Source organism: Leptopilina boulardi, unplaced genomic scaffold, assembly GCF_019393585.1.
Source record: "Leptopilina boulardi isolate dan_hultmark-lab unplaced genomic scaffold, ZJU_Lbou_2.1 LbouV2_302, whole genome shotgun sequence".
Lineage (NCBI taxonomy): Eukaryota > Metazoa > Arthropoda > Insecta > Hymenoptera > Figitidae > Leptopilina > Leptopilina boulardi.
Genome location: NW_026137866.1, coordinates 2,387,323 through 2,412,348, shown reverse-complemented (window position 1 = coordinate 2,412,348; position 25,026 = coordinate 2,387,323). Strand labels below are relative to the sequence as shown.

At 24.7% G+C, this 25,026-nt stretch overlaps 3 protein-coding genes and 1 long non-coding RNA gene across 8 annotated transcripts; 1 reads left to right on the top strand and 3 right to left on the bottom strand.

Moving 5' to 3' along the window:
* Positions 1 to 382: 382 nt before the first annotated feature.
* Positions 383 to 3,035, bottom strand: LOC127282677 (integrin-linked protein kinase homolog pat-4). The gene is made up of 7 exons (XM_051307077.1): positions 2,407 to 3,035; positions 2,166 to 2,331; positions 1,867 to 2,059; positions 1,719 to 1,799; positions 1,212 to 1,654; positions 902 to 1,132; positions 383 to 837 (listed from the first exon to the last, which is right to left on the bottom strand). The coding sequence occupies exons 1-7, from the start codon at positions 2,493 to 2,495 to the stop codon at positions 691 to 693; spliced, it is 1,350 nt and encodes a 449-aa protein (XP_051163034.1). The 5' UTR covers positions 2,496 to 3,035; the 3' UTR covers positions 383 to 690.
* Positions 3,036 to 3,463: 428 nt separating this feature from the next.
* Positions 3,464 to 18,929, top strand: LOC127282675 (rho guanine nucleotide exchange factor 28). 5 transcript variants are annotated; one of them, XM_051307073.1, is made up of 19 exons: positions 3,464 to 3,889; positions 3,994 to 4,087; positions 5,018 to 5,308; positions 5,879 to 6,264; positions 6,414 to 6,563; positions 6,673 to 6,860; positions 7,486 to 7,584; positions 8,730 to 8,876; positions 10,681 to 10,756; positions 10,831 to 10,963; positions 11,060 to 11,252; positions 14,922 to 14,978; positions 15,054 to 15,606; positions 15,688 to 15,917; positions 15,999 to 16,543; positions 16,608 to 16,807; positions 16,868 to 17,047; positions 17,125 to 17,834; positions 17,978 to 18,929. In XM_051307073.1, exons 2-19 carry the CDS (start codon positions 4,048 to 4,050, stop codon positions 17,979 to 17,981), a joined length of 4,182 nt encoding a protein of 1,393 aa, XP_051163030.1. In that variant the 5' UTR covers positions 3,464 to 3,889; positions 3,994 to 4,047; the 3' UTR covers positions 17,982 to 18,929. The 5 variants fall into 5 exon arrangements, with proteins under 5 accessions (XP_051163030.1, XP_051163029.1, XP_051163032.1 ...); XM_051307072.1 differs by having other exon boundaries at positions 3,464 to 4,087; XM_051307075.1 differs by lacking the exon at positions 8,730 to 8,876 and having other exon boundaries at positions 3,464 to 4,087.
* Positions 4,934 to 5,515, bottom strand: LOC127282676 (uncharacterized). Its single transcript, XR_007843234.1, has 2 exons — positions 5,276 to 5,515; positions 4,934 to 5,173 (listed from the first exon to the last, which is right to left on the bottom strand). It is a non-coding gene; the product is annotated as an uncharacterized LOC127282676 (long non-coding RNA).
* Positions 18,930 to 21,867: 2,938 nt separating the features above from the next.
* Positions 21,868 to 24,867, bottom strand: LOC127282933 (protein ABHD13). Its single transcript, XM_051307534.1, has 6 exons — positions 24,737 to 24,867; positions 24,325 to 24,602; positions 24,011 to 24,242; positions 22,620 to 22,813; positions 22,398 to 22,555; positions 21,868 to 22,317 (listed from the first exon to the last, which is right to left on the bottom strand). The coding sequence occupies exons 2-6, from the start codon at positions 24,488 to 24,490 to the stop codon at positions 22,045 to 22,047; spliced, it is 1,023 nt and encodes a 340-aa protein (XP_051163491.1). The 5' UTR covers positions 24,491 to 24,602; positions 24,737 to 24,867; the 3' UTR covers positions 21,868 to 22,044.
* Positions 24,868 to 25,026: the final 159 nt, after the last annotated feature.

Below are 25,026 nucleotides of genomic sequence, written 5' to 3'. Positions count from 1 at the left end.
ATAATTTTTTCTTTTACTAATTTTTTTGTTTTTTTTATAAAAAATAATAATTTATAAAAATATTATCTAAATATAGCAGAAAACTTGAGAAAAATAATTTAATTATTTGTATAATTGTTTTGCTAATGAAAATATAAATATTAAATTTATAAATCTATGTAAAAAAAAAATTTCTCACATTAAAAATTATAAATCATTCCTCGTATAAAAATGATTTTCATGGAAATCAACATTTTCATGTATAAAAGAAATATGTATATAAATTATACTGGATTTTTAACAAACGAAAAGTATTTTACATTTTTTTTTTCAACAAGAAAAAAATTGTATGAAAATAACTTATTAAATTATTAACAAATAAAAATAATGATTAAAAATTCAATAATCTTTTAATATCATTTTTTTATTTTATGAAATTTAATAATTAGTCATTATTAAATGCAGTCGGGTTTTAGTAATATTTTTTTTAAATATTGTTATAAAAAGTTTAAAACTTAGTAACTAAAATATATATAATCTATATAAAATTATGTTACACTTTTAATATATTATAAAACTAATATTATATATTATTATTAAAAAAAAGTACTTGTGCGCAGCTTCCGAGGCACTTGACGGTATTTGTAGAATTAAAGCACCACAATAATAATATTATTATATGAAAACTGCTCCCAGGGGAGAAATTTATCTTTAACGTTTCATTTTATCAAGAATTGGTACAACCATATCGAATGATGGTCGTTTACCTGGATCTTCATTCATACAAATTCTTATCAATTTTGCTAGATGAGGAGAAATTCCAGGTGGAATACTAACACGTAAATCTTCTAGTGCAATCTGGAAAATTTGTTTTTTTTTTCAGTGTAAATTAGTAATTAAATTATAAATATGCATTTTTTACCTTCATTCCACATTCCATTGGAGAAAGATCAGCAAATGGCACCTCTCTTGTTGCCAATTCCCATAATAATACAGCAAAACTCCACATATCACTTGCCTCAAGATTTATATCATTTGGATTTTTACTCAATGATTCAGGTGACATCCAAGCTGGTTCATAAATACGACCAATTTCTTGAAAAGAGAATTTAAAGTCTGCCATATTTACACGAGCTGTTAAATCTTCGTCAATCTATTAAAAAAAGAAATAATAGTAAACTTAATAATTTTAACTAATTAAATCTTTACAAAAAAAAAAATGTCTTAGTTACCATTATGTGTTTACTATTCAAATAAAATCGACATCGATTTTGTCTTTCTAAACCATGAAGAAATGCCATTGCACGTGCAACATCAAGTGCCAATCTTAATGCTCTTGCTGTATCAACAACAACACCTGTTCCACCATGTAAAAGACGATGTAAACTACCACGTGGCATATATTGTGATACTGTCGCTAATCTTGGTGGATGATTAACGCATGCTAATACCGGCAATACATTTGGATGTGAAAATATTCTCAATTTTGGAAATTCATCATTAAAATCTCTCGATATACGTGCAGAGCATTCACGTAAATTTAAAAATTTTACAACAATATCATTATTTTGCCAACGACCACGCCATGTTTCACCGCTGGGTGTATTTGATAATTCCGTGTGAAGCGATAAATCAGACATACTAATTCCCTTGTGTCTCGATAAAGTAGCATCGCCTAAAAATTATTATATACAATTTAAAAACAAATTTTAATTAAATTAGAAAATTATTTTACTTACGACTTCTTGTTTTCAGACCAAGCCAACTTTGATCTTTAAATTGAATTTTTTTCAAATCCTGACCAAATTCAACAGCTAAATCTAAAAAATAAAGGAAAAAATTAATTTTAAACGAAGAAAAGAAATGAAAAATATATTTCATATTTACCATGTAATCTTTTGGCCATGGGACCTCTTGCCTTATCCAAAGGTGTATCACCATCTTTATTGGCAATTGAAACTAAAGCTCCAGCTGCTACCAATTCTTCTGCAATTCCCTGATCTCCCCAAAAGCAAGCATAATGCAACGCTGTGTTACCATGTTCATTAGTCACATTAACATCTGCCCGATTTTTTAACAACTGAAAATAAAAAAAATATACAATTTTTTTTATAAAAATTTGTTTCTTTAAATTTTTCAAAAAATTATAAAATACAATTAAAATTATTTTAAAATAAACCCCTTACCAATTGTACAATATCTCTGTGTCCATGCGCTGATGCAAGATGTAATGGTGTATCATCTCCTCTATTTGTAGCATTAATACGCGCTCCTCGACAAACAAGTAATTCTGCCAGCTTTGCGTGACCTTCTTTACTACACCAATGAAGAGGACTAAATCCATGATCATCTCTAAATCAAAATATTTAATTTTTTTTTTTTAAATAAATTTAAAAAAAGAAAAACAAATTACTGAATTAAAATTACCCTTGATTCATATCATGTTCAGTATCATCTAACCAAACACGAATTTGCATTGCATTTCCCTCTCGACACCATTGAAATATATCTTCCATTTTGATGAAATTGAGACGAAGGTTATAAATAAAAAAAAACACCTTTGTCTCCAATATACACTTTAGCACAATCAATAATTTAAACAATCACTCACAGTAAAATTTATTCCCGTTTCTCAGATTTACTTTTAGATATATGTTACATTTGTTTTAAAATTAATTCTACGGATTGTGTAATATGTGTGGGAGCAATGGGAGCCTCCCTTTAACACATTGCGCCATAATAACACACATATACATGCATATTGTCATACATATATATACTTTCATAAAACAGTTTGTAATCCGCGAGCCTTATAAGTATACACGTTTTTAATTATGTAAAAACAATTTATTTTGCTTTCAAAGTATATTTATATTTCAAAATCTGTCATATTTTAATATGACAGTTTAATGTTTAATGTTTATATAAATAAAATAAATTTTTAAATTCTACCAAATATTAAATATACACGTTTGTTGTCAAAATTCACGTAAATATTACCTAATAAATAAACAAATTAAACATTGTTTGTTTATTTATTATTTGACATTTGACAGCATAACCTATAACAAACAGAGTTGCCAACTTGACAATGACCACCAAATGCAACTGCGCCTTGCACTCTCTCATTGGTAGAAAAAGGCCTCTTTTATTTAAAATACTTTATTATAAAAAGTAGTCCAACAATTTATTTAAGTTTTAATAATAATATTTTTATTATTTCAATATTGTAATTATTTTAAATTTTATTTTAAATTTTCCCATTTCAAATCAATTTGTGTTACGTAACATCCGTAAGATTTGGACAAAAAAGCCGACTCAACCCTGTTTAGTCCCATTCATTAAAGGCTGATACACAATAATTTTGTGAGAGTGAGTCATAAAAGAGAAAAGGAAGCAAATATAATTTGTCTTTTTCTAACTAATACATAGCGTTCAAGAAGACTTTCACGAAATCATTTTGCGTTGGCCCTTAACTTTCATATAACAATTTATTAGTCTAACTTTTTCTAATCAATACGTTAAGAAAAAGACAGAGTATCATTTTATGTATCCAAAAAATTTTTTGAAGGAACAAGAATTTCATTCTATACATTTCTATGTAAAATGGTTGCCGTGTTTTGGCAAAGTATTGTGGGAAATTTTGTGTGTTTTATGACTTTATTTAAAGAAATTAAAACTAATGGAATTTGAGTGATTTTGATGGTTTTTTTTAATTAGACAGATTTTTAAAATATAATTCAAATGATATATTTGTGATGTTGCAATTCAATTTTTATAAATTGTTTTGTTGTTATCCAATTTGTCAATACAGCTTAAATTGTCAACAAGTTTCTTTTAACATAAACCGGTTGGATCTTTACATTTAATGTTAACGATATGAATTGTTATCATCTGGATTCATAATTAAGTATTAAAAATATAAAATGACGTCCTAAATTGAATTCAATGTCTTTAAGTGACATGTGATAAAATTTTTGTGGTAATTTTTTTTTTTTTTTTTTTTGCTAAAAGAAGTGAAAAGGAATTTTACAAAAAGGAAACGATTGAATTATATGAATTACTGAAATGGAGAAACAGCAGGAAAGACTACCTCCCTTTTCATCTGGTATGTATATTATATTTTTTTCTCTACTGAAATATTTAGTATATATGTATATATACCTAATTCTTCCCAAATAGGCAAATGACCGTTTCACTATATTTTGACTAGATAATATGATTTTTTTTAAAACAATATTGCAAAGGTTTTACTTACAATAATTAACGTTCTATTGTCGTAACAATTGAAGAAAAAATTTTAAATTATTATTTTTGTAAAATATTATTTTCTGTAAACGTAGGCAAATTTTTTTGTAAATTGAATTTCTTTTTCTTTAATTTTTTTATTTTTCTAGTAGTAACTAAGTATTTATTATTGCTTTCATTAGTAAAGTATTTTAAAATTATTAAATTCAATTTTTTAACATTATATTATTTTTCCGTTTTTTAATGAATAAAATAAACTCAACTTTGTAAACAATAAAAAATTAAACATTAAAAGAAACAAAATTTTCTAAACATTAATTTTTAAACATTTAAAAAGAAAGAAAATGTATATATTTTTTATAACAAGAATGTAATAACGCTAACATATGGACAAATCTCAGGAATCTTTAATATTTACTTAAAATTTTTTTCTTTTTTATTTGTATGCAATATTGCATCTAAAAAAAAATTATACTTAATTTTACACTGTAGTAAAAGAACTTTTTTTATGCCCTCTATCTTAAGATATCAATTTTGAAAATTGCAAGAATTATGATTATGTGAAATTTTTATTTTCTTTTATTAATGTTAAAATTGATTGTTATTCTTTTATTTTTTTAATTTTTTTTTCATTTGCTTTTTTTTATTATTTATTCGCTCATTTTGTAAATTTCTTATTGGTTATTTCGAAATAATTGTCATAAAATACGAAACGTTAACAATTTTTTATTTAACATGATAATTGATTTTTATATTTATTTACATTTTAATAAATTTTGTTTTTTTGCAGATGAATTTCCAAATAGCGGAGAAGACAGTGAGGAAGACGAAGTAATAGATTACAGTGATAATTCAATTATGAATGAAAATTCAATGAATTTAAATATTCAAGGGACTACGGATACAGACATCAAATATACCAAAGATAATTCTGTACTTGTGATGTCTGAAACAATGAATGATAAACATGCATTAATTCCTGATTCTAACATTCATAATCAACCTCATCATCCACTTGTACCAATCATCAGTGTTACACCTCATTCACCTGGTGTTGTGTCCAAATATTATCCAGTATTGGGTAAGCAAATTTCTGAATTTTTTTTTTTTTTACATATAAGTATAAACTTATTACGAAATTATTGACTTTAAAAATCACCAATTTTCAAAAAAAACATGACTTTTTGAACAGTTAATTTTTAATTATACTTTCCTTGTAAAAAAATAAATATTTACCGATGCTTGTAATTTTTAATTTACCATTTAAGTACTAATTAAAAACAAAGTAGTTAAAAATCGGATTTATTGATTTAAAAAGCAAAATCATTTTTATCAGATCGACTTCTTTGAACATCTAATCTAATCTAATCTTATAAATTTTTTGTCCTGGAAGCAAATCTGATGTTAAAATTGCTCAAACATGACGGATTTTTTTTTTGGTATTTTTATCTTGAATGAAGAAAATTCTTATTTTTTCAACCTGTTATTTAACAGAATTTACATTTCAGCAAATTTTCTTTTAAGCGGATTTTTGTGACCAAATTTACTTAGAGTCTAGAAATGATGGAATTTTAAAATTAAAAAATTTATAGAGAACCTTTTTATAATAATTCGTGATTTAAGTAAAAATATATATTTTTTTTTGTTGTAGAAGAAAATTTACAACATCTTCATGAAATCTATGACAGTGTTCAGCGTATACGAATGCAAGATCCTGTTTTGGGCTCATTGGGATATAATAATCGTTTTTTGCATGATGAGCAAATACAAAGACTCAGTTGGTCTTGTCCTTCTCTTCAAAATTTAATGTCACTAGATCCAGCAGCAAGACTTCAACATCAAGATTGTGGATCTGAACCAGATCTTCTTACAAATTGTTCTAATAACAGTTCACCAACTTATTTTTCAGGTTCAGGCCCTAATAATGCTCAAATAAATCAATGTATAGATAGACGAAGAAGTTGGACTGATTTAGAAACTACAAAACAAAGTTATCGTAGACGCTCTGCACAGAATTTTCTTCAAGCACAGAATATGGTGAGTTTTCAAAAATCTAGGTAATCAAAAAATTATTATTTTTTTTTTTTATAAAACAGTAATGTCTGAAGAGAAACATTGCACATTGAAAACTAATTTTTGATAATTTAATATTATTGCAGTTTTTTTTATTAAAGAAAATCTTTCAGAAACAACGCAGTATAAGTTTAAATAGTCTCGATGGTGAAATTGATTTAGTATTGGGTGCTAAGCCTCGAAAACAATCTACTTGCGACAAGGAACGTCCCTCTAGATCTCCAGCAAGTACTCACTCACTGAATGAGGCCGATTTTATTCAGGTAAATTATTATTATTTATTAAAAAATTAAAAATAATTCAACTTTGATTTTTTAATAAAATTTGTATGTATTTTTATTTTTAAATGAAAAAAATATTTTTATTTTGCAGAGTGGTTTTAGTAAAAGAACATCAAAAGGTGAAAATCAAGAATTACCTGATAGAATTTCATTAATACCAGGAGTAGTTGGATCGCGACTTACTCTTCAAAAGTCAGTTTCAACACCTTCAATTGTCACACCACCAGGTCCAATTCATCCGACTGATTCTGGAACATTAACAGCTTCGTCAATTAATACGTAAGTTATTAAAAAAATCAATAATATGTATGTTAATTTAGATTCAAAGTGCTTTTCTTTGTTTTATATAAATATGCGGTAAAAATATTTTTTTTTTTTGAATGTTAAAAATATTTTAAATTTGACATACGCCATCACTGGAACATAATGTGAAAAATGTCTGAAATGCGTGGATTTTTAATCTTCTTCTTTAATTTCGTCATTTTTTATCTTAGAGTAGAATGCTTTACTCATTCTTTAAAATAACATGTCTTTCTAATTTTTAATTTATCATCTAAATTTCTATTAACAGATTTTCAAACAAATCCTTGCTTTGGTTATAGTTATACTTTTATTTAGATGTAGAAAAATTTCGATTTTATTTCTATAAAACTTTGTTCCTTATGACTGAGTAGTTAGATTTTCAATTGATAAAAATTTAGGAGGATCTAAAATCGATTTTCAATACGAAAACAAGGAATTGATTTTACTTGAGGAAATTTTTGGTGGTCCTGTTAAAAATTTGTTTACATCATTTTAGTTATTGTGTAGAAAGTTAGATTTTCGTTTAGTTTTTTTTCTGGATTGTTTTCGTAGATTTTTTTTTATTATTCTAAAATCTTGATTATAAAGAATTTGGTTTTAGAGAATCTCATGGTGATGGGGCAGTGTTCGATGTAAGGAAGGAGTTCTTGTGCACCAAGCCAAATCTATTTCTTCGACGCAGTAGTGCTACTATTGAACGGTTCGTGTTAATTATTTTCAATGTATTTTTTTTACATTTAATAATTATCAAAAATTAGTTCAAATGATTTTTTCAATTGTTACTAATTTTCTTTTATTCTTCTTAGAAGAAAAAAGAAACAAATTTTAGTTTCATCATTTCATTGAAATTGATAATTTTCATTGAACATTAATTTGGGATTTATGCTAATTGCAAAAAAATAAAAGATTTTGACTATAAATTCTGAGGTTTATATTTTGGTTAAGTGAATTTTTTTAACAATTAAAAAAAGTCCCGAATTTAGTGGATCATTGAAAATTATTTATATTTATATAAAAGAATGCCTCGTTCTTCGCTGTTTGTTTCTTATTCGACGTTAAGGTTATTTGTCCTTTTGTAGAGAGATACTGTGTGCCTGAGTAAGCATTCTCTATAGTCAAGATTTCAGTGTTAATATTTTGATAATATTTTAAGAATTGTTTTTAGTATTTAAATATTCTTCAACTTAGTATTGCTTTCATTTCTCAATTATCATTAAAATATCAACTTTATTTCTCTTTAGATTTATTGATAATTTTCATCTTTTTCGCGTATGTTTAAATTTTTGTTTGAAAGTATCATTAATAGTAATTTTATAGCTTTCTAGTGAGACTAGAATTTTGTTCCTTTGAATTATTATTATTATCTGAATGTTAAAATTTTTAACTATTTTACATTTCTAAAAGCGTTTTTTTTTCTCATTAGAAGAGAGGGAGTTAATTTCGAAATCCGAAGTCGATTTAAGGTTTGAATCGTTCAATTCAACGTTGTTATTTAGATCCGAAGGTACAAAGATTAAATTATCAGATATTATTTTCCAAAAAAAAAGTAGGATTTGAAAAAAATTTAGAAAAACGTAGGATGATGATAATTTATAGAAGATATTTCCCTTGGTGATAGCAGCTCTTGACAATTTTGATTAGAAACAAGTTATATGCAAGAATTATTAAAAATCAATAACGTTCCTTTGATGACTAAAAATTATATACTATAAAAAGGAAACAATTTTTTTATTAATTATTTTTTAATTTTTTTAATACTTTTTCTAATTGAATATTAAATATTTTATGAGATGAGTTGTTATTTTATTTTTGCATTTGATTGTTTGCTACTATTTTGCACGACAGCAATCGGCATGAGAGACATGAGAAAGGTAGCGGCAGTGAAACTGAAACTGAAGATCTTCACATTCCCCGTAGACATGAATCCCATGAAGATTTAATAGGAGGAGGTGTGCGAAATGTCCAAACATCTCTTGATGAACTCTCAACTGAGTGAGTAAATTATGCTTGAAAACGGTAAAAATCTTAACAATCTATAAGAAGACATTCTCTATTGTAATATACAATAATTTAGAGTAAGGGATTTTCGACACTAACTGCTTATCCTTAATGATAGCATAATTTATTTTGTTAAAAAAAAAAAATTAAACAAAAAATTCAGTTTCTTATTGAGTGTCTATCACTTAGTACGAATATTAGCTAGACTTTTGTTTGAAAATTCAAATGTATTCCAATCAACTGGTTTTTCTTTTTAGGCAAAAAAAAAAAAATTTTTGATTAGGTTCGCAGGATCAAAAAAATCTTCCAAAGATTTCAACTATTTCTTTAACCAAATTAGGCTTAGACAGCAAAATTAATACTAACAAAATATTGCCTTTGCCCCTTCTACTTTGGAAATTCTTCAATTTAAAAATGATTCTCGAAAGATTGTGGAAAACTATATTTTTTGTGAAGTAACATAGTTTCAACAAAAAAAAAAAAATGTAGCAGGGACCATTATTTTTAAGTTAGCCAATTTCGTTCCAAATGAATTAATAGTAATTAGTAATTTTTGATGAATATTAGTAAAAATAATTATTTATAATAATTGAAAAGTTGAATCAGCACTGTTGAATTAATCAAAAGTAACTGTGATTTCAAATTTAGGTTGAAAATAAATTTTAATTATTAAAAAAGAGATTTTTAATATGAAAGTTGAAATTATTATCATTTAACAGAAAATTCTCATTGTCTGTTGTGTTCATGTTTTTCCTCTATTTTTTCTGTGTTTTATTATTTCAACTTGTAAACTATAAGTGAAAATTCTAGAATTTTTTTTTCTAATTCCATGCTATTTCCAGATTTTCAGTACCTGCTTTTAAAATTCCATGCTATTTAAGTTTACTCATACCTGCTTTATAAAATTTCATATATTTTCCAGCTAGTATTTAAATAAGTGCATCTTTTGAAAAAATTTGAGTGCTTCTAAGGGAATCTGGATATTTTTGAAGATATTTAATCATTTTTTAGTTTTCTAAATTTTTGAAGAAAATTGAGTCCTTTTTTTATTTATTTCAATATAATTTGTAATTAATTTAAACAAATTAAATTAAATTCATTTATTAAATTAAATTAAATAAATTTAATTTCAACAAATTAAACACTTTTGAAATTAATTTTTATCAATTTATTTCCAATTTTGGAAAAAGTTTTTTTTTTATTTTTCTTTTTATGGATAAACATTTTTATTGTCAAAAATGGAATATACAATAGAGAATGTCCTCTGGTTATTTAAAAAATTTAAAAATTACGATTAAAAATGCCAGAAGATAGCTTGCCATTTTTCAAGAAATATGTAAAGATTTTGTAACATTTTGAAAGCATGCTTTACTTTTTTTTTTTCTTTGTAGCTAGTTTATAAAAGCAAATTTTTCATAAAAAATATTGTGCTATCTGCAAGTTTATCGTTGCTTGACAGAAATCTTTTTTTTTTTCAACGTCAATCCACACGATCATAATATTTTTAATGGACAATGGTTTGTATAAAAAATTTTCTAAACTTCTCTATAATTTATATTGTTTCGTATTTTTATACTCCATTTCAATGGGAATAAAACAATTTCCGCATTTTTATTTCTTTAATAATTTTTATTGGAGAATTTTTTATGATAATAAAATTAAATCAAGTGTAAAATAAAATAAATTATTTAAATATTAATTATTTTATCATTAGATAAATTGACAATTAGCGGAAATAATATTTTTGGGAAATAATTTGCCTCACAAAAAAAATTAAAGTAATAATTTTTTATTTCAGTGGAACAGCTTATGATGATCAGCATTCTGAAAAAACTAGAAGAAAACGTGGTTCACTATTCTTTCGTAAGAAAAAGGTAAATAATAAACAATTTTTTTATATAATTTTTAAAAAAATAATTTAACTGAGAATTTTTATTTTTCATTACAGGATAAAAATGTAAAGAAATCCACTTTGCAACATAATCATCAATGGATGACTTTAATTGCAGGCTCTCAGGCAAATACAGTTTGCGATTCCTGCATGAAGCTTCTTTCAAGTAAATTCATTCTACAATGTGAAAGTAATTATTATTTTATAAATATAAATAAAATAATTTTTTTTATTTTATAAATTAAATAATAATAATAATTAAATTAATATTAATAATGTATTAAAGATTGTGGATCAATGGTTCATCAAAATCAGACTTGTAAAGATCAATTACAATTGGATTGCATTAAATCAAAACATCAGCCTGGAAAAGGTGTCACAAAATCGTTGTCAAGCGTATCTTCAATTACAAATAATAATATAACAAAACGTGTTTCTACAGTGTCTTTGCCACTATCATCATCAATTGGAAGCGGAAGGTAATTAAAATTATTTTATTTACAACTAATTGCATTGATTCTTTGTTTTTATATGGTTTACAAAATCGCACGCTGTTAGCATATTCAGACTAAAGCTCGGAGTGAAATTTATTTGAATATGTATTTATTTTTTTTTTTTTTCAATGACTGACAATAATATGGGTAATAGAAAATTGCAAAGTACAAAGAAGCAGAGAAAGAGAAAAAGCATTTCTCCGAGTCTTTGGCTGATTTAAAAAGCTTTTTATTTACAAGTAAAATTGTAAATTACCTTGACATTGTTAGAGCAATGAGCCTTGGCATTTTTAACATCTGCCTTTTGTTATAGCAAATTTTTTATCAATGGCGCTTATAATATTTTTTTTTTTTAGAAAATGCTACACATATAAAGGTCATTGTTTTTTTTTTTTGGAAAATTCTGATTAGCAGAATTGCGCACAAGGAAAGAATTTTATTTTGGAAAATTGTCAGTATTTGCTACACATAATTAGAATTATTTTCATGTAGCTTCTTCCGTTATATCTGCGCTCATACGAATATATAAATATCCCGTGAATTAAAAAGAAAATTAGAGGAATCCAAATTAATTTCAAAATATAATATATAAATATCAGGACTACTATCGGTTTCCTTTGATAAAAATAAAATTGCGCTAATTTAGTTTCTGCTTTTTCCTTCCCTCTTGCATTCCTTGTGCAACAACAACATTGATTGTTCGTCAATAAAATGGAAAATTATCAGCAAGAAAGCAGTTTCAAGCTACAGTCCTTGGCGGCGTGTTGCCACCAAGCTAGGAGTCAAGTAAGTCTCTGATGTGATGTGCCTCTCTTCTGTCAAGACATTTCTTTATTGTTTAATTTTTTATTTCGCTATTAGTATCGAATTAATAGCTGAAATCATAAAAAAAAACAACCAAAAATTGCTTTTTATTTTCTTCAAATGTTTATTACCTTCCTTACGTATTTAATATTTTACATTTTACTCTATTATACCTTTAGACCCAAAATGATTGAACGTGTTTTTAATAAATTCTTGAATGCAGAGATTTAAAAAAAAATCGGTGCCTACAAAATAATAGTGATTTCAAAATAATAAATTTATTAGAAATAACGAATACTTTATTAAAACTAAATTCAATCATTAAAGCACCAAATATAACATTTTTCAATCTACTATACTTCGAATTTTCCGAAATAACAATTCTATTAAATTAAAATAGAAACACTTTTTTTTCAATTCATTGAAATTGATTTCAGAAACTTTTAAATAAAATATTACGATAATTGCTGTATAAGACAGATTATTAAAAATTAAAATTTAGAATAGTTATCTTTTTCAAATACTATATATGTGTGTACTATGTAGAATTGTATATTAGGTGTCATATATTTTTTTTTCTCTAAAAAAGAAACTGCAAGCAAGCCTAAAACACACGATTTCAGTTTGGTTCTATATGTCTTGAAGAGTTGCGTTTACGAAGATTGATCTAAAATTTTGTATTTTTTTTTTTTTTTTAGAAAGAATGCAATTATTTATTTTCAAAATCTCAATCTCTTGATAAAATGCTTCATGCAATTCCAATTGTATTCAACATTCGATAACGACGCTGAAACGAAAATCCTAGAAAACGTTTGCTAATTAAATTCACATACAAGTTTAGGTTGAAAAAAATATTAGTCCTGAGGAAGAAAAAAAAGGCCAATGTACAACTTGTCTCAATTTAATTAATCTATATATGACCTTTCAGATTTGATGTATATACAACACTGTATTTTGAAATTTAATTTCGCTTTGTTATGAATTTTTTGTGTTTTCGAATTTTTCAAATATTCCAATTTTTTTTTCTTTCAAAATGTTTTGACATTTTGTGCATGTATGTTTTTTTTTATATTTATATCAATAAATGAGAGCGATTTATATAATAAAATAATTCCAAATTCGAACGAGAAATAAAGAATTAGAATTCAAGAAAAAGATTAGATATTAAGGCAAAATATTCGACAATAATTCATGAAATATTCGTAACGGAAGTCAGTTGAAAATTTTTTCTTATATCGTTTTCACTCACAGTTTTAGCCTAAAAAAAAACCTAAAAGCTACAATTTTAATAGAATAGATTATGGATAATGTATTTCTGATTTAGTATTTATTTTTATTGAATAGAATCCTAATAAATCACAATAAAAAAAAATTATTTGCAAATTATTTGCAAACATCCCATTAGAATCACAATAGAGCCTATTAGAAAATCGCCAAAATTTTTTTTGAATGTAAATCCTATTTGAAACCTAATCATAAGGATTATAGATTTCATAAATAAAAATGGAATCCAATTAGAAGCCTGATCCTTTTTATTGAAATCTCATTTATCACATTAGGATTTAGTGATTTTCTATTAATTTCTATTAGGCATTTTTATTCAGGTGGATATATTATCTGGTGGAAATAAAATAAAAGTGATTTTAATATTACGAAGTTTATATACAAAATATTTTATACAAATTTAATTTTAAAAAAACGGAAAAAAATGGATAACAAAAATTAAAATAGTTTCTACTACTTTTCAAAATAAATCCTAAACCGGAATTTCTGGCAAATTTTATTTTTGAACTTTACTATTTCAGGAGTAATTTTTTTTTCTATTTTCGGACCAAAATTCCAGGTTTTATTTTGTAAATAGTAAAAATTACATTATAATTTTTTTTTCCGTACACTTTTTAGTTAAAATAGGCTTTTTGATGTTTGCATGAATACACATTAATCAAAATTGTATTGTATTCTTGCGATTTTAATTAATGGTTTAAGTAAGTAATGTTTCAATTTACATTATTCTATTTATTATTATTCTGATTACTTTTATTATATATTTCTGTTTATTTTTTAAATAAAAATATAATAACAGAAATTTTTATAATGTAATGTATCAACATAAAAATTCTCATTTCAATTTTATTAGATAAAAAATTATTATTAATTAGATAATTAATTCCATAAACTGAATTTTAAATATCAAAAATTCTATTTAGTTTTAAATTATTTCTCTTAATGTGTAGTTAGTAGCTTCCTTTAAATGTTAATATTTTCATTGAATTTTATAGTGTGGCTTTTTCAAAAATCAAACTTTTGAATAAAATAAAAATTATTTTATTTTTTTATGATATTTTATATAATTATTTAATTATAACTAATAAAAAAGACAAATAATTACCATAAAAAAAAGAAATTTATTCAAATTTTATTGTTTAATATTCAGCCAAGTAAAATATTTAATTAATTTATAATAGAGATAATTTTACAATAAAATTTATGTTCTGTAGAAAAATATATATAAAAAAAATATAAAAAAATATAAAAATAATATAAAACAATTTATATATAATTAAAATACAAAAATAATTTTTTTAATTAATGCCTATAATTTTCAATGAATATATTTATCATTTTAAAAGTTTAAAAAGAGGTACTTGTCTGAATACACCGAGGCCTGAATCCTCGCAGTAAGTTTCACCAATAAAATTCCAAATAACATTGTATCCTCGAGTCTTAATGTTATAAATTGTAAATATTTGTTCTAAAATGTAAAATCTTGACCTTTTGTGAAAACTCAATTAAATCAATTTTATGTTTCATATTCATCGTATTAAAAATTTTATATATTTTTTTTTTTAGCCAAACTATTAATGAAGAAAAGGATGGTGATAATGCTGCTCATCGTGATAGTTCCAGGTGAGTTTAATTTACATTTTTTTTTGAATATGAAAATTTTATGCAAAATTATAAATTATTTATTATTATTTACAGTGCCTACGAAGAATTTGATTTTGGTGATGATGCACATCAATTTTCAGCTGATAGTTTGGAAGATTTTGATCCTGAATTAGGTTTAGGTAAAGAGGAACCAGATTCATGGAGTGCAGCTGTAGGACGACATATAACATTACGACAAAGTGGTAATTCAGAACGTGAAGTGAAAAGACAAGAGCATTTATATGAATTTGTACTTACTGAAAAACATCATTGTTTGGTGCTTCTTGCAATGGATAAAATATTTGTCGATGGTCTTCGTCATCATTTTCAAATGACAACACCAGCTATTGATCGCATGTTTCCAAGATTACGTGATCTCATTGATATTCATATACGTTTTTTGATGAAATTACGTAGACGACAAAATATTAATGTTGTTGTATCAACAATTGCTGATATTCTCATTGAACAATTTTCCGGTGAAAATGCTGTTCGTATGAAAAATGCTTATGGAGATTTCTGCAGTCGTCACAGAGATGCTGTTGAAGCCTACAAATATTATCTGAGGGAGGATACACGTTTTGCTCGATTTGTTCGTCATTGTCAGGTAAAAAATTAATTTTACCATTCCTTTTATTTTTAGTCGAAAAAAAGTATTTTTATTAATTAATATTACACCTTTTTTCAGACTAATCCTTTACTTAAGAAAAAAGGCATTCCTGAATGTATTCTTTTTGTAACACAACGACTTACAAAATATCCATTACTAGTTGAACCTTTAATTAAGACTGGTGTTTCTCAAGAAGAAGTAGATAATTTAAAGAAAGCCTTGAGTTTAGTTAAAGAAATATTAGCTGATGTAGATGCCTGTGTCGCTAATAAGGAACGTGAGGATAGAAAATTAGAAATTTATAATAGGTACATAAATTATTTTATTTCTCAATAATTTTCCAAATGAAAAATGAAAAAATATTTATTTTTTTTTTTAAACTTTTACAGGATTGATGCCAAATCATATGCCGTTTATCGTGAGCATAAATTTAAAAAATCTGATATATTGTCATCAAATCGAAATTTAAAATTTGAAGGTACATCATATTTAATGCAGGGAAGAGGAAAAATGGCTCAAGTTGTTGTTGTCGTACTTTCTGATGTTCTATTTTTCTTAGCTGAAACAAGAGATCAAAAATATGCATTTTTTGTACCTGATAATAAAGCAGGTGTTGTTTCATTACAAAGATTACTTGTTCGCGAAAAAGCTGGACAAGATTCAAGAGGAATTTATCTTATAAGTAGCAATCCATCAGAACCTGAAATGTTTGAATTAAAAGTACAAAAGCCAAAGGATAAACAAGTTTGGATACAAGCAATTAGAGCTGCTGTGGAAACATGTCCTCAAGATCAAGATAATAGAACAGATATTTTAGTTGAAAATTATAATTGTAATGAAATGAAAATTGTACGTTCTTCTTCAATATCACTATTACCATTTGAGGAAAGACGATTTACTAAAAATGTGGAATCTGATATTAAAAAAATTATTGGTAAGTGTTTATATATTTTTTTTCAATAATGATTATGAAAATTAAAATAAATAATTCTGTTTAGATGAATTACGAAAGAAGGATACAGAACAAGCTTTATTATTAGAAGAAAAAATGGGACTTCAAATGCAATTATTGCATACTACAAATGTTTATAGTGGAAATAATTTCGATGGAAGTAAAATGGAAAAATATAAAGAAATTCCAGATTATACAAGATTTGTTCGCAATGAAGAAGTTAATTCAATTCATCTTTGGAAAGAAGTAAATTTAATTTTTTTAATAGATGTAATTTAATGGAAAAATGAAAAACATTTTTTTTAGGTCGTGATAGCAGTACAGGAAGCAACACGACTTGCTAGTTCTTTATCGTTCGCAGCAGGTGGAGCAACACTTTCAAGAAGTCTAAGCTCTGCTGGAGAACGTCATAGCGAGGCTTATGTTCCACCTTCATTATGTGTACCACGAAGAGCTGAAACTTTTGCTGGCTTTGATCACAATAAGGTTTATAAATTAAAAATTATTATTCTTTAACTATTAATCTTTAACTAATTTAATTTTTCGTTTTGTTTTTAATTTAGGATCGCTCACCATGGAGAGATACGGCAACATTACAATCAGTTCTTATGCCCTCAAAGGAAAATGAATTATTACCGAAAAAAGTTGATATAAAAGGAACCGATGAAACAGAAGGAAATAAAGTTCAACAAGAAATAGCCGTTCAATTATCGCATTATGTTTATACACTTCTTTGCATTATTAGCAATCAAATGACAACAATTGAAAGTTTACACGCTCAATTAGCTGCATATGGAGGTGTAAATAAACCATCAAATAGTAGACCGAATCCAAATAGACAACTTGAGGAGTTGCGAAATTTACAAGATCAATTGAGTCAAGAGAAATCGATGTTCCGCACAGCGACGCAACAAGAAAAAAGAATGCTAGATGAAGAACGTGCAGAATTAACAAGATTACGAGCACAATTGGTTGATGAACAACGTGACGTTACACAACAACGTGATCAATTGTATAGACGTCTTGAAGCACTTGAAAGACAAGGTGTTTCATTGGTTACACCATCGGCGGCAGGTTCTGCTCCCGTACATGTTTCACATCCAATACAAGGAGATCAGGTGCAATGCAGAAAGCCATCGCAAACAGACGATAGAAGAATTCCATTGAATTTGGTGAGTGCAACAAATCAGACAAAGGTACAAAAAAGTCTGCCACCTGTTAAACAACAACTGCCACTTAAGCTCGCCAGTGGAAGCAACAATAACAATACCAGGTAATTTTCCAATTAAAATATTCATGAGGAATTTTATTTTTAATTTATAAAATTTAATTCGAAATCATTTCAGAATCAGTTTGAAATTTTTAATGGGAAAGTAAAGTTTATTTCTATATTGTAAATATTTTTTGATTTTATAGGTAAAGTTTCGTAGATGAAAAATTGGAAGAACTGAAAAGAATAAAAGAGGGACAACCTTACATAATTTATTTGAAAAAAATGAAATTTACAAAAATTGAAAAGTAATTGAAAATTGCAAATTTAGTATAGTAATCAAAATTATCTCGTCACTTTAAAATTTAATATTAGAATATTTCTCTCTTCGCTGCAAAACGATTCTTAATAATAATAAAAAAAAATTTACAATGTTGATGGATTAAACATATATAAGAGAAAGAAACTAAAAAAAATATATATAACCTAAATTAGTGGTTTAAAGAAACGAAAAAGAGAAAAATTATTTAAAATTATTTAATGTAAAACGCGATTCTATTAGGAATTATAATGCTGAAGATTCTTTGCAAATTTTAGAAATTCGGACTAGCAAAATGACGAAAGCAATCGTGTAATTATCATGAAATTTGCAAGAAGTTTCAGTGTAATTGTAGATTTCTAATTTTTCTGTTATAAATTACGCATTTTAAATATTTTTAATTGACTACTCTAAAAATGCAAATATAAGTTTCACTTTTATAAAGTTGGACCTCTGAAATCACATTATTTGTATTTTTAGATAGAAGACTTAAAACATAATTTATATAATTTCTTTATTAATTTGAGGAATGTCTTAAATAAGTGGGACATTATTTGAAATTTTTTTTGGTCATAATCATCGCTTTGAATAATATTTTTTCTCTTGATGCCAGAAAAGATTCTAGTTAAAATTTTTCTATTTAGAAATTGTTTATAAAAAAAAAAAAAATTTATGGCCTACCATCAAAAATGTGTCCCACTAATTGTAACATTCCATTTTTAATTTTCTTTTGTACTTTATGAAGCTTTTAAGCAAAATAGATTACAATAATAATGAGAAAAGGATATAAATTGGATATCCACCATGGAAAATTCTATAAAAAAAAAAAAAATGAATAACACTACCTAACGTGTTACTGTTTCTTTATAATTATATAAATGTTCTGTTCCATGGACAATTTTCTATCCAACTATTAGTTTAACAAAACTGTTAAATCTATAATATTATAAAAAAAAGTTCTACAACAATGTGATGTAACTGTTATATCCCGATATGGTGTGAATTGAAATAAATTGAAAATATTCCATAAAAAGGACAAAAAATAATATTCATTCGGTTTTTTATTTTAGCTCTTATTTTAAATAATTTACTAATTTCAATAAATAAATAAATGAATATATAATTAATTTAGACTCATTTCATTAAATAAATATTCAATAAATAAAATGCTATCAATAAAAACGTGGAGATACAAATTGAATTTAATTCACACTATCGGGATAGTAATATGTATAAGACTCATGTATAAATTTCGATATGTTCATTCTCTGTTGCAATTCTGTAATCATTTTACTTTGACAACATAGATAATAGCAATTAGTAATATTTCTGTAATAATGAAACAGAATTGCCATATGACAAGAATGTAACTCTCGCTCTGTACAATGTTCAACAATAATTATCAACTTTTTATATTAATGGATGTTATTTCTTACAGGTTTAAAAAAAAAATTATATTACTTTTTTTTTTAATTTGAAAAAAATAACTTGTATTTTATCTTTATGCAGTACTTAATTCAGTTGTACAGGAAAAAAACAGAACAGTTTGCAAAAAAAAAATTTTTTCTAAAAATCAGAGTTAATCGTAGTTCTGTTTAGTAAATTTAGAAATATTGCTAGGTCTGATCATGCGTTCGATTCCTTCTTGATGTCAAGAAATTTAATTCATACGATAGAGTTAACTCTATATTTGTAAATCTGTAATAATTGTACATAAATAGCATTTGTAAATAATAATGAGGGAAAAACAAAAATTTTGCGTAAGAATTTTTGCACGATGGAGACATATATTTTTTAAAAAAAAGACTGTATTTTAAAAAATAATATACTGATTTTTAGCGTTGACAAATATAAATTTTTTATCTTTTTTTTTTATGAATTGACAAGGCGTTGGTGATAATTGTTAATTGTAACAGGAAGTGTCTCCTTATTAAAATTTTAATATTGCAATTTAACAAGTATTATTTAAATTAATAGAACATCTGATTTTGATGATGTATCTCTTTTAAAATATTTTAATAAAATTATATTAATTTTTATGAATTAAATTACTTTTTTATATTTTTTAATTAATGAATTAATAATATTAATTCATTCATTAATTAATCATATCAATTCTAAAAATTAAGAGAAATCTATTTAGATCAAAAATGTTTTAGTAAAGTGTTTGATTGTTTTTCGTTAGCGGATAAATTCTGATCTGCCTTCGAAAGAAAGCGATTTTTTTTTAGTATTATTACTTAAAAACTTTTTATTTAAAAAAAGATAGTGCAATCAAAATTTTTGAATGAAAAAAAGTATAACGGGTAAGATTGCATATAATTAAAAAATAGAAAATACGTAATACAAATGCTATATATAAAAGTCTCTGGGTGATTGGAGATTTTAAATTTTGTTATGAGTATACTTGTTGACTAAAATTAACACTATCTTATGAATTAAATTATTGTTATGTATGATTAAAAATCAATCATACGAAACTACGCTTTTATAACCAAACGCATTACTCCTTTGAAAAAAGAAACTTAAATGTAACATACGAAATATGGTAAAATTTCGAATTTTTCTGAACTTAAAATTTTCTTTCGTCTTTAATCGAAAAGTTCATTTCATTTTAAATAAAAATACACGATTCATCTAGAATCTAATTATCTAAATATAAAAAAAAGCTGTTGCTAATTTATTATCTAAATTAGTAAATAATTACTTGTTTTAAATATTATAAATTACTTTTTTAGAAAACGATAATTAATAATTTAATTTTTATGAGTTAAATTGTTACATTACGTATTAATAAAAAAAAAGTATTTATCAAAAAATAATATTGGCAAATATAATTTTTATCACTCTCTGTATATTGAAGTAATTAGATTCTAAAAGAATAGAATAATAAAATCTTGAAATTTTGCTAATAATACGTAATTAAAAATTGCATTTATTGTACGATATTTGTCAAACGAGTTGCAAATAAAGTAATGTAAATTATTCATCTATAAAAATATTTAAAAAAAATAAATTAATAATTTTCTCAATTTATCGTGATGACAATAAAATTATTTATATTATATGATATATATATATAATACAATATATTTGTCAAGAATGAAAGTTAATGAAAAATGTGAATCTCAATGTTATTAGTTGTTAAAAACTTGTTATTGTATTAATTCTGGGCATGAATGTGAAGAAATGATGCATTTAATTGTTATAAGGTGAAAGTTATTCAATGTACAATTCACCTTTAAGGTAACTATATAGTATTATTGCACTATGTACCCATTGCATTTAAAAACAAGTTATTTTAAACCAAATTACTTTTAGTTACTAAGATAAAGTTGATTTAAAAAAAAAAATAATTTTTCTTGTAATATTGATACCTTAAAGTGAAATATTTTTCTTTGAATAAAAAACACACTAAAACTAATATTAAATTTTGCAGTTTATTAAATTAAAAAAAATAATAATAATAAGTTAGAATGCTTGTAATGTAAAAATTTTTATATTTAAAACTTTAAATCCTACAATTTGATCATAGTGTATGCTATTTAATTATATAATTATATAATTTTAGACATTTCTCAAATATTTGAAATATGCACGCAACTAAATATTTTTAATTGAATCACATTTTGTTTCTTATAAATCGCTACACTAATGAATTAAAATCTCTTATTTATATTATTTTTTTTTGTAAAATAAAATATAACAATTTTTCACCTATATAAATATTGTAAAAAATATTTAAATTCTACATTAAAAATTTAATTTACATACTAAAATTAAATAGATTTTAGATTTTAAAATAAATTCGATTTGGATGTATAGATTTGCGATATCTCTGAAAAGTGTGTTTATCTCTAGATAAAAATAGAGGTTCTTTATTAAATTTCAAATAAGCGATTGGCTGATACGACGGATCAATTTTTGTAAAAAAAAAATTTAGAATTTTAAAGACTAGACATGATCAATTTGCCAACAATCGTTAGCTGTTCTATTAGGTGGTTTTTCTCTTATATCATTCATAAATGTTAATATTTGTTGAAAATATTCTGCCCTACGCCATGTTTCATTATGTGAGCCTGCCGGTATTGGAATTAATTTTTTACAAGGACTTCTGCAGGCTTTATATAATTTTTTCATCATTTTCGGTGGTACTAATTTATCAGCTAGTCCAGAAATAAATAATGTTGGTATTACAAGTGTTCTCATTTTTTGTAGAGACAAATACTGTAAAAAAAAAAAAAAATGTAAAATTTTACATATTCTATCAAAATTGTATTGTAATTTTTTAAAATTTAGATTCTTACTTTATTTTTGTAAAATGTTAATGGAAGGTATCGTAATTTCGGTCCAATAAGAATGGTAGACATATCGGGAATACTGGTAAATGTGTTTTCTAAAATAAGAAACCAAATTCGTTGTGCATACTCGGGTTTACTAGCTAAATCTATAGCGACGGCTCCACCTAAAATATAGAAAAAAAAATTTAATAATAATTAGTGAATATTAAAATAAAATTTAAACAATACCTAAAGATCTTCCGAAGACAATTATTTCATTAGAATTAATGTCACTACGAGTTGCTAGATACTCGATTCCCGCTCGAGCATCCATATACAATCCTTCTTCAGACGGTGATCCTTGAGATAATCCAAAACCCCTATATTCTAACATTAGAATATTACACTCAAGTTTTTCATAGAGGCCAACTACATTTTGAAGCCTAAAGACAATGAAATTAAATATAATAAATTAATATTTATACTAGCAATATTAAACGCGCGCAAGCGCGCCAAATTGAGTATTCAATTGATTGTTATAAAGAAATTAAAGATTAATATTATCAATAATAATTTAAATTTATTAGAATATTATTTCATATTAAATGATAATAATGAAAATTATTATTATATGTGACCTGGACAGTTAAAAGGGACCTTTTGTCCGAAAAAATTAATTTTTTATTGATTGGTGATTCTGATAGAAAAAAGTTTTCTCTATCAGAATCACCAAACAATAAAAAATCGATTTTTTCGGACAAAAGGTCCCATTTAACTGTCCAGGTCACATATGTTATTAAATTATATATAAAATTGAATTATTTTCCAAATTTTCAATTTAAAATTCAATTATTTACCAAGTTTTCAATTTAAAATTAAATAAAATTCAATTATTACCCGAAATTTTAATCCAAAATCAACTTAAATTAAATTATTATCCAAAATTTCAATTAAAATTTTATTATTTTCCAAAATTTCGAGTCAAAATTAATTATTATCAAAATTTTCAATCAGCAATCAACTAAAATTAATTATTTTCAAATTTTCAATCAACAATCAACTAAAATTAAATTATTTTCAAATTTTCAATTTAAAATTCAATTATTTACCAAGTTTTCAATTTAAAATAAAATAAAATTCAACTATTTTTTAAAATTTCTATTCAAAATTAATTATCGAAATTTTCAATTAAAAATGAACTTAAATTAAATTATTATCCAAAATTTCAATTAAAATTTTATTATTTTCCAAAATTTCGAGTCAAAATTAATTATTATCAAAATTTTCAATCAGCAATCAACTAAAATTAATTATTTTCAAATTTTCAATCAACCATCAACTAAAATTAAATTATTTCCAAATTTTCAATTTAAAATTCAATTATTTACCAAGTTTTCAATTTAAAATAAAATAAAATTTAATTATTTTTTAAAATTTCTATTCAAAATTAATTATCGAAACAATGCCAAAAAAACATTGAAAAATTTTAACCAACACAAAATAATGTCAAACAATACATTTAAAAAAAACAAAAGACCTATAACAAATACTAACTTCAGGTGTGGACAGAATGAACGAAAGATATTCACGATTATTATATGTAAAGATTTAAGTTTAAATTTAAAAAAAAAAATAAAAACCTGTGTCCCATATTTCCGGCATTTCCATGAAGAAAAAGTATTGTTGGTGCTCTTTTAATTTTATCCTCTTTTTGAGGAATAAAAAACATGTGTAACATTATACCGTCTTTTGATCGAATGAATAAACTTTGATAAGGCAAATTACACGTTGATGGAGCAGGAACATAAACTCGTGAATGTTTTGGAATTTCTGGATAATATAAAAGTTCATCTTCCATATGATAAAGTACTCCTGTAAAAGAAATTTTTTTCTTTTATGAAAGAAAAACGATTTCGACAAAGTGTTTTTTTATTTTAGTTAGAATTTAATTTACCAGTTGTGGCAAAGCAAAGGAGAAAAAATGTAAATATTCCTCCATAGAGCCAATACAAAATTATACAACCAAAAAGATAAATGCCAGAAAGTGCCCAACATCTTACGGCAAAGCCACTTAATGCTCGAATAGGACGGCTACGAGTCAAATTTAGACGAATAGTCATTATTGACTTTTGATTATACAAATCATTCAATTTGAATTAATTTCAAATGTCAATAATTTTAATCAAGAAAATATATCTCTTGACATTGTTATACACTTTTATAATATTGATATTTTGTTTTAGGCACACATTTTAATTTTATTGAAACACAACTTATGGGCTATATATCACTGATTAAACAAACAAATAATTTTTTTTAAGTCTTAATTCAAGTTAGAATTATTTGATTAGAATCGTGTAAAGTTAAATGATAATTAGGTAAATAAATCATTTTTATGTTTTGTCACTGTATAAAATTTTTATTTTTTATATTATTTTTTTTTTGTTTGTAAATTTCAAACATTAGCAGACTATACAGACCGCTCGAGCAACTACCATAGCAAAGTGAGGCAGGTGGGGTAAATGAAATTTCGAGAATTTGTAAAGCCGTTTCTACAATAGTTTCGCTCAAGATGTGAATGCTCCTTAAATTATCCATCAAAAATGTAACATTTGGGACGTTCCACTTTATGTTCTCACTCTGTCGTTTTTTATAA

Coding starts and splice junctions, on each gene's coding strand:
- LOC127282677 (XM_051307077.1), bottom strand. CDS start 2,495: ATGGAAGATATATTTCAATGGTGTCGAGAGGGAAATGCAATGCAAATT. Junction 2,332..2,406: donor GAACATGATATGAATCAAGG/GTAATTTTAATT, acceptor ATTTTGATTTAG/AGATGATCATGGATTTAGTC. Junction 1,655..1,718: donor TGGTCTGAAAACAAGAAGTC/GTAAGTAAAATA, acceptor AATAATTTTTAG/GCGATGCTACTTTATCGAGA.
- LOC127282675 (XM_051307073.1), top strand. CDS start 4,048: ATGGAGAAACAGCAGGAAAGACTACCTCCCTTTTCATCTG. Junction 8,877..10,680: donor CTTGATGAACTCTCAACTGA/GTGAGTAAATTA, acceptor TTTTTATTTCAG/TGGAACAGCTTATGATGATC. Junction 14,979..15,053: donor GCTCATCGTGATAGTTCCAG/GTGAGTTTAATT, acceptor TATTATTTACAG/TGCCTACGAAGAATTTGATT.
- LOC127282933 (XM_051307534.1), bottom strand. CDS start 24,490: ATGACTATTCGTCTAAATTTGACTCGTAGCCGTCCTATTCGAGCATTA. Junction 24,243..24,324: donor CCTTTGCTTTGCCACAACTG/GTAAATTAAATT, acceptor TTTCTTTTACAG/GAGTACTTTATCATATGGAA. Junction 22,318..22,397: donor TAACATTTTACAAAAATAAA/GTAAGAATCTAA, acceptor TTTTTTTTACAG/TATTTGTCTCTACAAAAAAT.